The sequence below is a fragment of the Paroedura picta genome, chromosome 1 (genome assembly GCF_049243985.1).
Source record: "Paroedura picta isolate Pp20150507F chromosome 1, Ppicta_v3.0, whole genome shotgun sequence".
Lineage (NCBI taxonomy): Eukaryota > Metazoa > Chordata > Lepidosauria > Squamata > Gekkonidae > Paroedura > Paroedura picta.
In genome coordinates, this window is record NC_135369.1 from 169,216,616 (window position 1) to 169,234,001 (window position 17,386).

General features: G+C 41.7%; 1 protein-coding gene across 13 annotated transcripts in view; it reads right to left on the reverse strand.

Moving 5' to 3' along the window:
* Positions 1 to 17,386, reverse strand: part of PUM2 (pumilio RNA binding family member 2) — a 78,260-nt gene that overhangs the window by 37,006 nt on the left and 23,868 nt on the right. For 7 of the 13 annotated variants that reach the window (XM_077311550.1, XM_077311560.1, XM_077311533.1 and 4 more), the window contains exons 3-7: positions 10,705 to 10,810; positions 9,215 to 9,402; positions 4,596 to 4,765; positions 2,416 to 2,689; positions 1,884 to 1,977 (exon numbers count right to left, since the gene is read on the reverse strand). In XM_077311550.1, the coding sequence (XP_077167665.1) occupies positions 1,884 to 1,977; positions 2,416 to 2,689; positions 4,596 to 4,765; positions 9,215 to 9,402; positions 10,705 to 10,810 (832 nt within the window). The remainder of the gene's footprint in view (positions 1 to 1,883; positions 1,978 to 2,415; positions 2,690 to 4,595; positions 4,766 to 9,214; positions 9,403 to 10,704; positions 10,811 to 17,386) is intronic. The other 6 variants (XM_077311604.1, XM_077311541.1, XM_077311584.1 and 3 more) reach the window with 1 other exon arrangement.

A 17,386-nucleotide genomic window follows, 5' to 3' on the forward strand; every position in this document is an offset into this window, starting at 1 on the left:
TAAACCCTTGCCAGGTTTCTAGTTTTCTTCCATACCCTTCAATGACATTTATACAATATAATAATAGGTGGTGCACAGAGGTCAGAGAACAGCCATGTATCTTCCAACTTTATTCCCCCCCTCCTTACTAGGCCACTATGACCTTGATCAGGCACATCTGCTCTCCACTCCTTTGGACAATCCATTCCCCTGAACATCCCTCTGCTCAGGAAAAAGCATTTTCAGTCACACTGTTTTATTTCCTACAACTACAACTTCTTTCTGTTTACATGGAGAGGTCCCTCCTGCCTATGCGGTCTGTAAAGAGTCACATTTCGTTACTCTACTGAATGACATTGGATTATCAACACCACCACTAGAAGCAGCAAGTTAAGCGCTGGTTAAGAATACTTAGCGGGGAGGGGTTGGAAATCCCACACCATATAAAAATCTCTCTAAATAAAATTGGAACTCTCATATTGGCCTGAGCCTAATGCCCCTCCACACTTTCAACTCTCGGCTGTTCAAATTGCTATGTCCCCTGAAGTGTGTTCAATTCTTATCACATTACGGAGAGAGAATTTTTGATAATTTATGCCTTTTTACTTGAATATGTAGAAACTAGGGGTGTTCACACACATACCCAAGATATAGTTCGGATATACCAAACTCCCAAAATATTTATCTCTCCCAATATTCACGAATCCCAATACCAGTAGAGTTTTCAGATTTGATAAATATTCAGAAACAGTGAATTTTCTTTGGATCCATTATATCCTATTGGGGCCATTATACTCAATGGTCCCCATAGGCTATAATGAAGAATCGACCCAGAGGTATCTGGGGCTCTGTTTCTTGAGCTAGAGGCACCAATTCCACAGCATTGCTGCTGGTGCCTCTCCTCAAAAACCTCACAAAGTTTGAAAAAGATTGGACCAGGGTGTTCAATTCTATGGGTTCCCAAAGGTGGTGCTCCCATCCTCTGTTGGCAATATTTAAACTTTAAAGGTAACACGTTACCTTTAAATGCCATCTCCAAACTGAGAGTCCACTCAGATGGTATTTAAAAGTGCTCTGAGTCCTTTAACTGTTGCCATTCAGCAGTCCCAACCCCCCCACCCAAATATTTTTGGGATTTTTCGGGTTAGGCCATTTCAGGTAGCTAAAAAAATGCCACCACCATCCCCCACAACCTGGCTGAATTAATAAGAGATATATTTTTGGGCTCAGATGATCTGAATGCACACTCCTAGTAGAAACCACTTCTTCATGACTGTGCTAGGGCCCAGCCATGGATGGAGCAATAAGTAATGGATGGAAAAATACAGCTAAAGCATCTTCTATTATTAATGTCAAGAAATACTCATGAATATGAGCTCCAGAGGGCATTTTCAAAGAATTTATCGGAATACTGTACACACTGAAACCCAATTTCATTGTAAAATGTATAACATTGAGAGCATCAACGTTAAGCCAGGATATACTTCCAGTATGGTACAGTATCCTAGGCCTTAGATCCAGCAACACCAAATAGAAACTGAAAGACACTATTGTGCAGTTCTATTTGTGCAAGACCTTGCGCTGTCCTCCCTATATATTATCATTCCCAGAAACTGGTTGCACAAGCAGAAATACAAGTGGAGTTTCAATAGGCCTGACTTAGCCCAAGCCGCTACCACGGCTGTTTTCCTGTGTTCCTCTTTAGGCAAGAGCTTTAGCACAAGCCGCATTTTTGTTCTGGATCCAACCCAACCCCATCATAGCAGAAAACTATACACTTTCTTTTTCAATAAGATACATCACCCGCAAAGCACACCGGGTTGTGAGCCGTTTTTTCCCCCCTAACAGGTAAAAATTATACACTGGCCTGTGGCGCAGACATGCTTTGGAAAAATGAATCTCACCTATATGAGGTTGCTGCGCTGCTGCCAGTGCATACTGTTGTTGCTGGGCTGCTGTTAACTGCTGAACCGTAAGAGCGTTAGTCCTCTGGAAAAGCTAAAGAGAAAGCAGACGTGTTTCATTACTTTGGGAGCACCACGTTAGAATTTAAACTGCGCACATTCACCAATAGCACCAATAGTCACCAGTAGTGCTGAGGGTTTTTTTAGCTGAAGTAGAATTCGATTTATGTGTTTAGCAGAATGACCCAGAGGGGACTTCTGACAAAAGGGGCAGTCTTGCGTTGTAGGCTCCCTGCTGCTTTACGCAAGGTGTAGATGAAATTACACAGAACGCTGTGTTGCACCTTTCCTTACCAACAACAGGTATGGAGCAGACAATGTGAGGAAGACGAACAATACAGCAGATTCCACAACATACGGTTAAGGCCTCAGCAGGGAGTGACTCATTACGGAGCTGTTATTTTGGGTCACAGCCCACGTTTATTATAATGTACTTCCAACCTTAAAAGCTGCCATGCACAAAAACACTAACCTGCTGCTGTGAACTGTAATCAAAGAGTCCCACAGTAGCTCCTGAAGAGTCCATCTGTACCTGATTCCCAGGATAATCAAACTGCAGAGAATCTAGACCCACTTGTTCCATAGCATCCAAATTCTGAGATTCAGAGTTTGAAAACTCTTCTACCAGAGGCTTATGGGCTGTAGGATTAGGAAGGGAAGCCAATCCTTCAGAGGTGCTTGGGTTGGGTCCCAGGCGCTCAGTTACTTCCGTTGGGGAGGCCTGCCGACTTCCGGGAGTACGACTGCTTAGGAAAAAGGAAAAATTAGGTCAGCTTTTTGAAAACGGCTTAAAGGAATGGAATTTGAGAAAGTTAACACATTTAAAGTGAACTTCATATATTAGACCAAGCACCTAAAACAGAACCGAATGAGAAAGAACAAGTTAGATGCATGGAAACTGCTGTCCTTCCCACTCCCGTATCCCTCTTATAGCTCACTTCCTATGTCAGGAAACTGTCAGCAATGTGTGTATGTTGTGGGGCACCTGCAACCAGAAGCAGTGATAAGTAAAAATCCTTCCCCATTTATTGCTTGAGGTTTTTCTTAACAGATTTTTTTTCATTTTTATGAAGATATACAGAAAATAAGAGAAATATATTTTGGTTACAGCATACTCCCATCCCTTGACTCCCATCCCCCGTAGTCCCATTTCTTTGCTTGTTCCAAGATAGTCCAAGTAGAAGCTCCACTGCTCATGGAATTCTTCCCTTGGCCTTTTGTTGACTATAGAAGTAAGCCACTGCTTGAGTTTTTGCTCCTTTTGAGGAGCGTGCTCTATTTACAAGTCCACAGATGGAGTGCAATTCTTGTTTTGGCTGTAGCCCACCATGACTGATATCATGCTTTCTGAGAGTACCCCAACCCTTTGCAGGAACTTTTCAGGCAATACAAGAACTGAAAAGAAGAATGGGGCAAACAGCCTTTCTGTGAATTTGCTTTGTTCACAGTATGATCTGAATTAAACCCAATATACAGCCATTTTGAGTACCATGCAAATATCCTTTGTGCAGTGTGGTAATGCTATGCCATCTAAACAATTCGTAAAAAAAGAAGAAAAAACTAAAGTGAACGGACAAACTTGGGAATATAACCAGACTAGACTGCAGCTCTTTGAAACATGGACAGAAAACAGACATTTTCCTTACTGTATATTTCCATTTATTATTCAAGCTCCTATTTAACTGTAGGTTTAAAAGATATGCTCTAGTGTTTTTAAAGTTCCATAATATGGCATTCAATGAGCCTCTTGTGGCGCAGAGTGGTAAGGCAGCCGTCTGAAAGCTTTGCCCATAAGGCTGGGAGTTCAATCCCAGCAGCCGGCTCAAGGTTGACTCAGCCTTCCATCCTTCCGAGGTCGGTAAAATGAGTACCCAGCTTGCTGCTGGGGGGTAAACGGTAATGACTGGGGAAGGCACTGGCAAACCACCCCGTATTGAGTCTGCCATGAAAACGCTAGAGGGCGTCACTCCAAGGGTCAGACATGACTCGGTGCTTGCACAGGGGATACCTTTAATATGGCATTCAACGTAGTTTCTAAAGCTAAAACAGCCTATAGTAAAATAATAAAGTCGGCAATAACAAAACTAAGTTAACAGAAAAATACCAGGCCCAGCAATGAGCATCCAACTGCACTGCAGCACCAGATTCAACAAGCAGATAAACTAACAACAGCCCAGGGAAGGGTAAGGGAGGATAGGAAACACTAGAAACCAAACACTTGCATTAACAGGAGAGTTTACAAAGTAAGTCACTGATTTATTATTATTTATTTATTTGATTTTTATACCGCCCTTCCATATGACTCAGGACGGTTTACATACCACATCACGGGGGGATACAACAAATTTATTCCAGTTTATCTCTATGGATTGTGAAGAAGCATATTTTTATTCATCTTAAAGAGAAAGATGCCCTGAAATAGTACCTGACGCACTTCACAACCCGCAGAACGCAGGTTCACAAGTTTGCCACCAAATTAGACCATTTAGCCACTAATTTGATTTGTCTCACGCAACTCACAGTAAGGCACTGCAATACGGAGAGCAACACAGAATGTGAACAAATTATATGAACGTGGAAAAAGCTTTATGCCTGAAACACAAAGCAGACCTATTTAGACACACTTTCTTGAGATTACATTTAAATGCTTACTTAAAATCTTTGCACTCGGCATCCATTCCATTTGGCAAACCTCTGCCGTTTATTTTAGTAACATCATCATCATCTTGTTTGAGATCTCTGTTTTTGTCTTCCTCAAATGGGGAAGACTTGCCTTTCTGGTCTCCTTTCTCGGGGCCATCTGCTTCGGGTTCTCTTGTGCCCTGAAGGGGAAAAAAAAAATCCGCTTCAATCTGAATCTTTAACAGAACACTAAAGAAACTCTGCAAAATAATCTAATTTTACATAACACTGCAATGTAAACATTATCAAGTCAACCCACATTTGGCAAACATTTCAATTAGCCAAGTTTCAGCTTTGTCAAATATATTACCGCTATAGGTAGGAAAACTGTTAAGGCTTAAAGAATACCCAAACCAACCTTAACTACAACAGTGAACACTACAGTTTACTAAAAATTGCACTCTGTAAATTGCAAAGTTATAAAGTTGTGCTGAAGAATCAAATTTTAGTAATTTAACATTAGTTTTCTCCTTAAATGCGAGAGTTTAGCAAATGAATACAAACCATTAATTTAGTTACAAGAAAATGTTAAAACCACCATGAATTACTAGCTGAAGATCACCCTCTGTACCTTCTGTACATCCCCAGGCCCTATTAGCTTTAGCATATGGGAAGATGAAGGATAACTCATGGGACAGTTTCGCATTCTGATTGTAATTGCTAGTCTTGGCTTCTTAGTAGAATACTTGAAGACCCTTGAACTCTAGTAAAACAAAGACTGTTAGATCAGAGTGCTCAAGCCATTGTAGGTCTAGTAGGCACTTTAAGCACACCTATACTTCATAAACATAGCTGCATAGACAGCTCTCTCCCTCTCCCCTGTCTCTTTCAGAGTACTTTACCAATTTAAAGAATTGCAAACACAGAAGGACCCTTATTAGTATATATTTTACTGCTTGCAGTCTTGGAAGGCTGTTTTAATGGGATCAAAATCTTAAAATACGATGCAGTAAAAGTGCTACACTCAATATGCTAGCAAATTTGGAAAACTCAACAATGGCCACAGGATTGGAAAAGGTCAGTTTACATTCCAATCCCAAAGAAGGGCAATGCCAAAGAATGTTCAAACTACCGCACCATTGCTCTCATTTCTCATGCTAGCAAAGTTATGCTCAAAATCCTACAAGCTAGGCTCCAGCAGTATGTGGACCGAGAACTTCCAGAAGTACAGGCAGGATTTCGAAGAGGCAGAGGAACTAGAGATCAAATTGCCAACATACGCTGGATCATGGAGAAAGCTAGGGAGTTCCAGAAGAACATTTACTTCTGCTTCATTGACTATGCTAAAGCCTTTGATTGTGTGGAGCACAATCAAGCCTTTGATTGTGTGGCAAGTTCTTAAAGAGATGGGAATACCATAGCATCTTATTTGTCTCTTGAGAAACTTATATGCAGGTCAAGAAGCAACAGTGAGAACTGAACATGGAATCACTGATTGGTTCAAAATTGAGAAAGGCGTTCGGCAAGGCTGTATACTGTCATCTTGCCTATTTAACTTGTATGCGGAGCACATCATGAGAAAGGTGGGATTAGAGGCGTTACAAATTGGGATCAAGATTGCAGGGAGAAATATCAACAACCTTAGATATGCAGATGATACCACTCTAATGGCAGAAAGTGAAAAGGAACTAAAGAGCCTGTTGATGCGGGTGAAGGAGGAGAGTGCAAAAGTTGGCTTGAAACTCAACATCAAGAAAACAAAGATCATGGCATCCGGCCCTCTCAATTCCTGGCAAATAGATGGGGAAGAAATGGAGATAGTGACAGATTTTATTTTCCTGGGCTCTGAGATCACTGCAGATGGGGACTGCAGCAAAGAAATTTGCTCCTGGGGAGGAAAGCTATGGCAAATCTAGACAGAATCCTAAAAAACAGAGACATCGTACTGTCAACAAAAGTGAGTTTAGTCAAGGCTATGATATTCCCAGTTGCAATGTATGGCTGAGAAAGTTGGACCATAAGGAAGGCCGAGCATCAAAGAATTGAGGCTTTTGAACTCTGGTGCTGGAGAAGACTCTTGTGAGTCCCTTGGATTGCAAGGTGAACAAACCGGTCAGTCCTAGAGGAGATTAGCCCTGACTGCTCCTTAGAAGACAAGATCCTGAAGATGAAACTCAAATACTTTGGCCACCTCATGAGAAGGAAGGACTCCCTGGAGAAGAGCCTAATGCTGGGAACGATCGAGGGCAAAAGAAGGGGACGACAGAGAATGAGGTGGCTGGATGGAATAACTGAAGCAGTAGGTGCAAACTTAAATGGACTCTGGGGAATGGTAGAGGACAGGAAGGCCTGGAGGATCACTGTCCATGGGGTCGCGATGGGTGGGACATGACTTCACACCTAACAACAACAATATAAGAAAAGTCTGCTCCTGTGACCAAAAGTCTACTGAGCCTGCATCCCACATCACATTCCCAGCTCCAAGATATGAGGCTGTATGTAATGGATTTTTGCAGATCGTCATATCCTGCTTCCCAATAAGGTCTGATCAGGAGAAATTAGTAACTATTGGCAGATGGGGCCAATTTGTTACCTTCCAAATGGAAGGATTTGCTGCTATCATCTGAAGAATAAAAAGATGATGGGGCATGCTTACCAAAGTATTCCTGACCCAGGACTGCTCCACTATAGGTCACTTGCCATTTGACACTGGACTCTATGGTCTTCCTTTATTATTAGATATATATGTTTAATAATGACTTTGTATTTTAAAACTTTCTGTAGACATGTCCAGTTTTTATTATTTTACTTTTCACATTTTATCTTGTTGGGCATTTTCATTTTATTCTGCATTGTTGCTATGGCTTTTTTTTGTGCCGATATAATAAAAATGGATTGACTGATAAATGTACATATCTAAATACATCCTCATGTTATGGCCTTTAAAATTGCAAAGAAAGAGCATGACATTTTTCACCAGCTACAGAAAGACAATTCAACAGTGAACTTAAATACACAAATGCACTGACATTCTTGCAGATGCATTAGTTAGGAGCCAAAAGGTTGAGCTGCAAAAATAAATTTGTTTAAAATTTAATAAATATTTATTACATAAGGTGCACTATAATTCAACATATTAAAAACACAGCAGTCATCTTAATTTTAAAACAACACCTTTCTAACCGCACATGAAATAGACCAACAGAATGGACCAAATGCGTTTCAACCCTGAGGGGTCTTCCTCAGTGGTCAAATTACTGGGGGGAATGCTCTTATCCGTATATACGTGAGCATAAGACGACCTGAATTTTAGCCGAGGCGCCTAACTTTACCAAGATATCAACAATAACAGGTAAATGGGACCCTCACTTGAGTATAAGCCTAGGGGGGCTTTTTCAGCATTAAAAACGTGCTGAAAAAGTAGGCTTATACTTGAGTATATACAGTATGTATAAAATCAAAATCAAAAGGCTTGCTGGGTGGCAAAGAAAAATCTGTTAGGTGCTGCTCCAACTAGTCTTTCTAAGGTATCTGATTTGAAGCCCAACTTTAAAATATGCACTTCCAGAGGCCTCCGCTCTACGCTTTTGCCCAGCTCTAAATCAAGAGTGCATTCCCCACATGTATCAGAGAAAGCTTTCATAAGTTGCTTTTTACAGCCAGAGGGAACTTCTGCAAAAGCCCCAGTTAGGTCCACGGAAACTCTTGAATGCATCACTTTGGCTCCTAGTTTACTAAAGATGACACCGATTTATCAATCAATTAAATACCTTTATTGGCATAATCATAACAAAACATCTATATAAAAGACAAGGTGCTTCAGATCCCAGATCGCTTGGAGAAAATCTCCTGGAGGAATTTTGCAATGCCTCCGGTTACTTGAGGGTTATAAGCCGATAAAAGAAAGTGCACTGTTGTTGCAGGACTGTGAATTTTGCTCGTCAACACGAGAGGGTATATGTACCGTTCTCTGAGATGGTTGTGTTGCTCACAAAAGATGCGGGTTTCTTTGCAGGATGTGGGCAGAGTCTGTCAGCATATTGGATTTTAGCGTACCGACCTTTAGTCACTGCTGCTGGTAGGAGGTTCAGCCTTGCTAGCATAAAAAAATTGCTTCAGGGAAGGCGATTTTAAAGATGTAAAGTACTCCGGGATCCTTCTTGCTGGGGGACAGATTTCAAAAAAGATGGGAGAGCATGTTCTGCGTGCTCCAGCGATAGTGTTCTGACAGTCGATGTCCAGAATTCGTTGCCTGATGATATTGTAAGCTTGGCCATACCACCCTGAACACGGCTAATCTCGTCTGATCTCGGACACTGATTTCTACAGAACACTCACACAAGTAATGTGAAGCAGAACCTCATGCAGACACCAACATGCTATTGTTTTCTGTGCACAACAGAGCTCACATGTCTGCAAAAATCTTTTACATGGTGCACTTTTATACTAGTGTCACGTAGTGTTACCAGGCTGCTCCATCTGGGAAAGTCAGTTCTTCATCTCAATCCTTTCCTACATGCAGATCAGAACAGGAAGCCAAGCTTTAGTTCATTTTATTCCTCACCTAAATAAGTAAAACCAGTGCAGCTCGCCTGCTGGCGTAACTGAGGATCATTTATCAGTTTTGGTGATACGACCGAGTTACTTACAAAAGCTCCTTTCCTGAACCGGGAGTCCAATTTATCGGCTGGAGAAGAACTTAACACATATTCTACCATGCTCACGCCGAGGCCACCACTCTCTGATCGAGGAGATAAGACAGCATTCACTTCACTGTTGCCATGAAAAACGTGTCCAGGCTTTCTCTGAACCATAATAGGTTGGGACATGGAGTGATCTGTTTTGAAAGACATTATAATTGTTTAGATACAATCTGCACCAACAGAGAGCCAGCTTGGTGTCATGGTTAAGGGCGATGGGTTTGATTCCCTTCTCCACGTGCAGCCAGTTGGGTGACCTTAGGCTAGTCACAGCCCTGATACTGCTGTTCTCACAGAGCAGTCCTGTCAGAGCTCTCTCAGCCCCACCGACCTCACGGGGTGTCTATTGTGGGGAAAGGAGAGGGAAGGTGACTGTAAGCTGCTTTGAGACTCCTGATAGAGAAAAGCGGCATATAAAAACCAACTCTTCTTCTAAAAAGTCTTTCTTTGCCGAAACATTTATCAAGCAGATAAGTATTAAATAGTTTGAAACTGATGGGATTATTGTTCAGTGGTAATTTTAATTTAATTTTAATAGAGCTGGGAGCCAGTTTGGTGTAGGGGTTAGGAGTGCGGACTTCTAATCTGGCATGCCAGGTTCAATTCTGCACTCCCCCACAGGCAGCCAGATGGGTGACCTTAGGCTCACCACAGCACTGATACAGCTGTTCTGTCCGAGCAGTGATATCAGGGCTCTCTCAGCCTCACCCACCTCACAGGGTGTCTGTTGTGGGGAGTGGAAAGGGAAGCCAAGTGTAAGCTGTTTTGAGCCTCCTTCAGGTAGAGAAAAGCGGCATAAGGACCAACTCTTCTTCTTATTCTAAAAAATTAACTAACTCACATTTTGACTTAGAATTATAGAGTTGGAAGGGACCTCCTGGGTCATCTAGTCCAACCCCCTGCACTATGCAGGACACTCACAACCCTATTGCTCATCCACTGTAACCTGCCACCCCCTTGAACCTTCACAGAATCAGCCTCTCTGTCAAATGGCTATCCAGGCTCTGTTTAAAAATTTCCAAAGATGGAGAACCCACCACCTCCCAGGGAAGCCTGTTCCACTGGGGAACTGCTCCAGCGATCAGGAACGTCTTCCGGGTGTTTAGACAGACTTTCTTTTGGATTAATTTCTATAAAGCTAGTCTCATTTCAGTAGTTGAATGGTCGTGAGATTTTTGGAAGGCCACCACTGGCAAGGTTTTCCTTCACAATGTCTCCCAATGCTTCACCAAGGAATAAGTCAGTATGGTGTACCAAGGACAGTATTGAACTAGTATCTGCAAGACCGAGGTCTGAATCCTCATATGGAAGCTTACTGGGTGAGCCACTCAAACGTTCAGCTTAATCTACTTGTCAGGGTTGTTGTGAGAACAAAATGGAGGCAAGAACAGCAGTGTAAGTTGCTTTTGGACCCAAGCGAGTAAAATAAAATCACTTACGAGGTGTTCCCCAGGCAGTTTCTCTCCATTCATCACCAAGGAATATGCCTTTTTGTCCATCCTTCGCTGGATCATCTGGTTCCCAAAATTTTTTGGCAGGTAGCAGCTATTAAGAAAAAGGAGAAATTACCAAACTGAAAGACGTAGCGCTTCTCACACACAAAGCTTTTGCGCTCTTGCACAAAAGGGATTATTACGAAATCGTCACCTGCTTCGATATAATGAAGTGTTTCAAATCAAAATTAAAATATTGGCTTACAAGCTGAAGGGGCTCCTGGCAGTCTATTATAAGCAGAGCATCTTTCTGCTAAGAAACAGAAGTACCGCAATATAACAGAAGTTATACGGTGATATAATAAATTTAATATGTATACTGAAATACAGACCTCATTCCATAAATGCATGGAAAATCCTCTATAGCTCTCATATCTCCTCCCTCCATTTTTTCTTCATTGTTTTATAACCCCATTGGCATATTTTTTTTTTACAGTTCTGGGAAAGGAGGTTACCAAGGTGTGCTATGTATTAAACAGGTAAGAGGATAGTTTGTTCTCTTATTGGAGAAGCACTGGATGGATCCAAAGGTAAATCTTTGTTACTGGAAGGCTCATTTGTGTGATGGGATTTCCACATCTCTCTCCCTCCCACTGCAGCCCAAAACATTGTTCCTGGAGAACAGAAAATCTCCAACAACAGCATGCAGGACAAACCAGAGATCTGTAGAGGGAAGCAGGAATCAGCAAAAATCACTACTTGCTCTTAGCAACAATTTACCTCAGAATCCAAGACTTTGCATAGTTTTGACCTTCCTTTATTAAGGACTCCCCATATCTTCTTACACTGAAACTATAAACTGCAAACAATGTCAATGAACTGGCACAATAAAACCTAGTAGAGTCCACTGAAGTCTATACCAGAAGGCAAAAATATGAAAGATATTAATAAAATGGTTCCCTAAACTTCGTGAGAAACTTATGGTAGATATATAGAGGTTAGGAACCCAAAAATATATTTTTAAAATTTTTATAAATATCCTTAACACTATTTCATTCCCTTATATATTTGGGAAACTGCCTCCTGGGAAGAGACTGTCCTGGGCCCTGTCCGTCCAGGTCCACCCTGATTGGCCCTCCCCCTCCAGCTCCCCCCCCCTCCTTGCCTGCTAGAAGCCTTGTGGCTGCAGCCTCCATTGTTGCCCACAAGGAGAGAAGCAGTGAAAGAACTTTGCGGCCCACAGGTATGCTCCTGTTGGGAGGGAGCTGGGGGTGGTGGAGTTTGGAGCCTCCCTGAAGGCCGCAAAGCCCTGTTGCTGCCGGCGGGAGCGGCCTTTCCACTCCCTGTAGCCTGCTTGGCAGACCAAAGCGAGCCGCGGCCACCCTCTCATACCCTCCTGCCTGCCTCCCCTTTCAAAGCCCATTTTTAAAATGGGCTTTGATACTAGTTATTAAAGTGCACTAATTCAACATATTAAAAACATAGTCATCATCATTTAAAAACATCATATTTCTAAAGCTTTTTCTGACACACATGGGAATGCAGTCTTGATTTAGAGCTGGGCAAAAACTGAGAGTGGCCTTAGAAAGGGCACATTTTAGAAGGTGGGCTCCAAATCAGATACCTTAGAAAGACTAGTTGAAGCAGCACCTAACAGATTTTTCTTTGGCACCCAGCAAGCCTTTTGATTTTAATTTTATACATGTGTTTGGTTCGTTCTGTTGGTCTATCTCATGTGCAGTTAGAAATGTGTTATTTTAAAATTACGATGACTATGTTTTTAATATGTTGAATTAGTGCACTTTATGTAATAAATATTTGTTAAATTTTTTAAAACAATTATTCTTACAGCTGAATCTTTGGGTTCCTAACTTTTCTGGTTAGGTTGGCTTTCGGTTTCCCTTTTCGGTTTTGCTTTGAAAAGTAGATAGGAGCACTGAATTGTACTAAGGTTAGTCAGTCAGTTCTCTGAAGAATTCAGGTTGAACTAGTAACAATAGTGTGGATATGGATTACTTTTGTAAACAAATGAACACTTCCCCTTGCATGTGGAGGAGGAACTTGTCTGCAAATTAGCAGCTCCCATTGTTCAGTCCTATATCCCCTGAACTTTGAGAGCTGGTTTTCAGGGAGCTGCAGTGGAAAGGGGCAAATAATAAACACGGATGATCAGCAAAGCTCTGCTTGAAGGCCCTTCAATCCATCCATCCTTTTGAGCACTGGACTGGCACGCTGGCCATCAAGCATTTTGTTAATTGCTAGGAACAACTATGTCTTTCGTATATAAGGGGGGAAACATAATTTTCTCAATGGCAATCCTGAGACATCACAAGATGTCTATCCGTAACAAATATGAACGCAGCTTATTTTTCACATACTTGGTTTAGCATCCCTCCTTCCTTCAGATGGAACAGGACTGAAATCTTCCTAATTTTAGAAACCTTCCCTGATCAAATTCGCCATGGCATTTAGAAGTAGCTACTTCACCAAACTGGAGGAGATATTCACCACATCTTCCCACACATCTATATTTCAGTACCACTGCAAATTGGAGAACGATTCAAATCTTTCAAAACCAGGAAGCCTCCAAGAGCACTCCCCTGGAGGGGAAGGGACGGGATGAAACATGTAAGAGCAAGCAATGTTTGTGCCCCCTTCAAGCAAAAATGAGGTTTGCCTTGAGGTCTGAATGCAGTCAAGTGATTTGAAAATTGAGTTCTGCTTGGTTTTATTCAAGATTCTGCCTGGTTCAAAAAAATATTTTAGCTATTAACACAAACAATTAATTAAAACACTAAATACAAACTTGTTCATAAGTACAAGTGCTTATGAAAAAGGGAATTCTAAGGCTAATTGACCTTTTAAAGAATATGGGTGAATGTGTGTATTCAGTTCCTTGTGTGACTCAGAAACCTTTATTAGCATACAAGTTCCTTGTGTGAAAGATTGCGTTGTTTTACTCTCCCTCTATAAATAAGCCAGTTACATTTGTTATCTCCTGCTCCTCTGCTTCTTGGTGCAGTTCTTGGACCTGCATAGCTGAGACCCAGGAAAGAATTTAATAAAGGAAGGGGAAGCATGAAACATGCACTAGAACATTTTCCTCTTGGCCATTCCCAGAGCATTCCCCTCTTCAGAGTAAGGTTTTACTGCCACAGGCAGACTGCTAAATTCTTGAAGTTGACTTGCATCAGAGTGATTAGAAGGTGCTTCCAACAAGTTAGTAGATATTTCCTTCCCTTCTCATTAATAACTGTTTCTAGATTCTGATGTCAGAAAGGAGATGGGTACTTCTTACTGCTCCCTGGCATCCTGGATTCCTGGAGCGATGTTCTGGTGCTGGTAGTTAAGACGGCCCAAAGTAACACTTTGGGCATGATGCCCATGAACAAGAGATGGTCAAAGCTAAAGCTTTAGCTGTTCGCATCAAACTCTGCAGCACCTTCTGGGTCCAAATATCACAGAATGGTAGGGCAAGAAGGCAGGGGAAAGGTAGTGTGCTAAGCACACATCTGTTCAATTGAAAGGTTTTCTATATGTCTACTCTGGACTGGAGAAGGTCCACTATTATTCCAAAGTCAGCTTTGAAGTTGCTTCTTCAAAAAGGACCTTCCACAGTTATCAATTGATTGCCTTTGGAGGAGTAAACAGAATTTATTATAACAGGTTATATTTTGAAGAGGTTCGTTGGCAGGAACACATTTTGAACATTAACTGCATTACAGTTGGTTTATTCTCTCATGTATATTAAAATTATTTGGCCCTCATGCATGTAAAAATTATTTAGCCTAATATGTAACCATGGTCCTTTCATAAGGGCCAATTTTAAGCCACGCAGTAGCTTGCAAATCATCAATGAAACAATAAAGCTAGATTGCATACTTCAAGCCTAAGTTATTTTGATATGCTGCTTCTTTATTTATGAAAGCACAAATAGTTTTTTTCCAAGATGAATTGTTGGACAAAGAATCCTTTAAAAAAATTAGAATATCAATGTGCTCTTTGTGGCACTGGCTTTAAAAATGATTTTAGAGCTACAGTCAGTGCAAAATGCTCAACTTACTTCCTGACAGGGCTGATCTTCTGAGAACATCAGATTGTAGCTGACGTAACTGTACAGGTGTATTTTAATTGCCAGTTGCTATATGGATCCAGTTCAAGGTTTGATTTTAACTTTTAAGGCCCTGCACAGTCTGGGACCCACATACATGAGGGACTGCCTATTGCCCTATGTCCCCCGCAAAGCCTTACTCTCTGGTCGTTCCCAGCCCCTGGGAAGTGCGCCTGGCCTTGACCAGGGCCAGGGCCTTTTCGGTCCTGACCCCGACCTGGTAGAATGAGCTCCCAGGTGAGCTGCAGGCCCTGTGGGAGTTTTAAGTTCTGGAGGGCCTGCAAAATGGAGCTCTACCGCCAGGTCTATGGCTGAGATTGGGGGTAGCAAGGAAGATCTGCAGGAGGGTGTGTGTGTGTACTCAGCAGTCAATTGTCATCGTGACCCTCTTCATTTCCACCTAGAGTTTTTTTTTTATGTGTGTGTGTGTGGGAGGGAAGGTTGGGGAAGTTTCACTACCATGTTGTTCTGTTTTTATCGTAATTTTTGCTGTCCGTTTTAATGGCATTTTATTGGACATTTGTAACCCCCCACCATCCGGTCCTGGCAGTGGCAGGCAATAAATAATAATAATAATAAAGCTTTAAACACTAACATGAGAAGCTTCTCACATATATCTGCTAAGACTCATCTGCAATCCCTCTTTCCTAGAGCTGTGAAGGCACAAAACACACATTAAGTACTATCCTGCCACAGTGTTTCATCTAGTTTTCGTACTGACAACTGGCAAAAGCAAAAATGTTGCTTAGGTGCAACTGCTCTTTTCACCTGACAGAACTTCTGTTTGGGAACTTCTATCTAGACCTAGCTTTTAAGCATGAAGCTCTCTCCCCTGAGAAGAATAATCTCAGCCCTGCATGCCTGCGGAGGAAGAGTTATGCCTTTTGGAAAGGTTCTTTTTAAAATGAATGCTACAAGCTAAAAGCACCTGTGACAGAGAGTGTGAGAAAGGGCTGCGTCATCTGACAAGTGTCCCCATACTGATTCAGAGCCGAAGGCCACATTATACTTTATATATATGTATTTAACTGCCCAATCAAGGTGCTGTATATCTTTATTTGGAATCAGTTATATTGAACAAACGTAGAGAGGACAACCACTGAATAAAATTACTTCTTGAAAACGGGTCACATCTAGAGACCATTTTGGTTGGACCCTTCATAATAAAAGAGTAAAGTTTCTCATTTTGCGTATCTTTATCCTGTACAAATTAAAAATTAGTCTTATATTTTAGAAAAACTTTATCATAAGCCAGGGGACAGGTTCTTTTTCCTTTGTTGTGAGGGAGGTGAGGCTGAGAGAGCTCTGGTATTAATGCTCGGTCAGAACAGCTTTATCAGTGCTGTGGCCACCCAAGGTCACCCAGCTGGCTGCATGTGGGGGAGGCACGGAATCAAACCCAGCTTGCTGGATTAGAAGTCCACGTTCCTAACCACTACACTAAGCTGGCTCTCTTTAGCCTTTACGTTCTTTATAGGAAAGTTGGAGTTTAGCAAATGGTTTTTAGTTAGGAATTTTTTCCTGGAAGTTTTCCTGCTTGAATTTCTCAAGCATGGATGGGCAAGGCAGGATTTTTTTTTTTTTTTTTTAGAAAATTAGTTGTATTAGGCCTTTATTTTTCATAATTCTTTGCAGATAAATATTCCCTTAAATTGTAGGCTCTGAAGGCTTTATTACATCGAGTCTGCTAGTAAAATGCCTCTCTCACATTAGATTAAGGTTAGTGCCTTGCTAACCCCATAAATGAACTTCTTTTCCCCAGAAACGTTGGGCTACATGACTGCTTTTTATGTATTATTATATTTTGTTTGACTTTATTTTTTGAAGCAATCAGCTCTTTTGAATGGGTACCTCTTTCCTTTGTTTGGTTTGGTCAGAAATCACACATAGGCAATGGTCTCTTAGTGGCTGAATCAATCTCCCAAAGTGTTGTCCTTGTCAGCGATGCGAATTGCTGTTAGTGTGATCTGAAGCTGATTTATCTCTCCTAAACATTGCAAGCTAGGCAAGAAAGAGCAACAAGTGCAGGGATGCTTTGTTCCTGTGGCATTTTATAACTAAGCTGGTTATGGTTATAGTTACCTGCACTACTTCTCCTTGCAGCCATGGGAAAAAGATGTCAAGCCACTTGTAGACAACCAAAAAGTGACTGGAGTTCTCTTTTCTAAGATGACTGACCATACCCTTGCCACAATGACCCATGCTGGGAGAGACACTGGAAGTGCTGGTGGCATAAGAAGGACTCCATGCCATAAGGGACAAGAGTAACTCCACAGATGAGGCTTCTAAGTGCTTCTGATGTAATATTTAGAACCCCCTCCCTTAATGTCCACCATTGCATGGAAATTGTAGATCCAACTCTAGACAACTCTAGAAAGCTCTCACTTTCAGTCTTGTGGATCGCCCCAGTACAAAAGCAAGCTGCCGTGATGCCTAGAAATCTCGGATTTGTCTTGCAAAGGCTGAAAAAGAGATCTTTGGGCAAGACCCTCCTGTACAGAGAGAAAAAAGCCCTTGCTGGGACAGAGTATATAGTATATTGGGAAGTTTCAAGTTCCACTCTTCAGGAACCTCAGC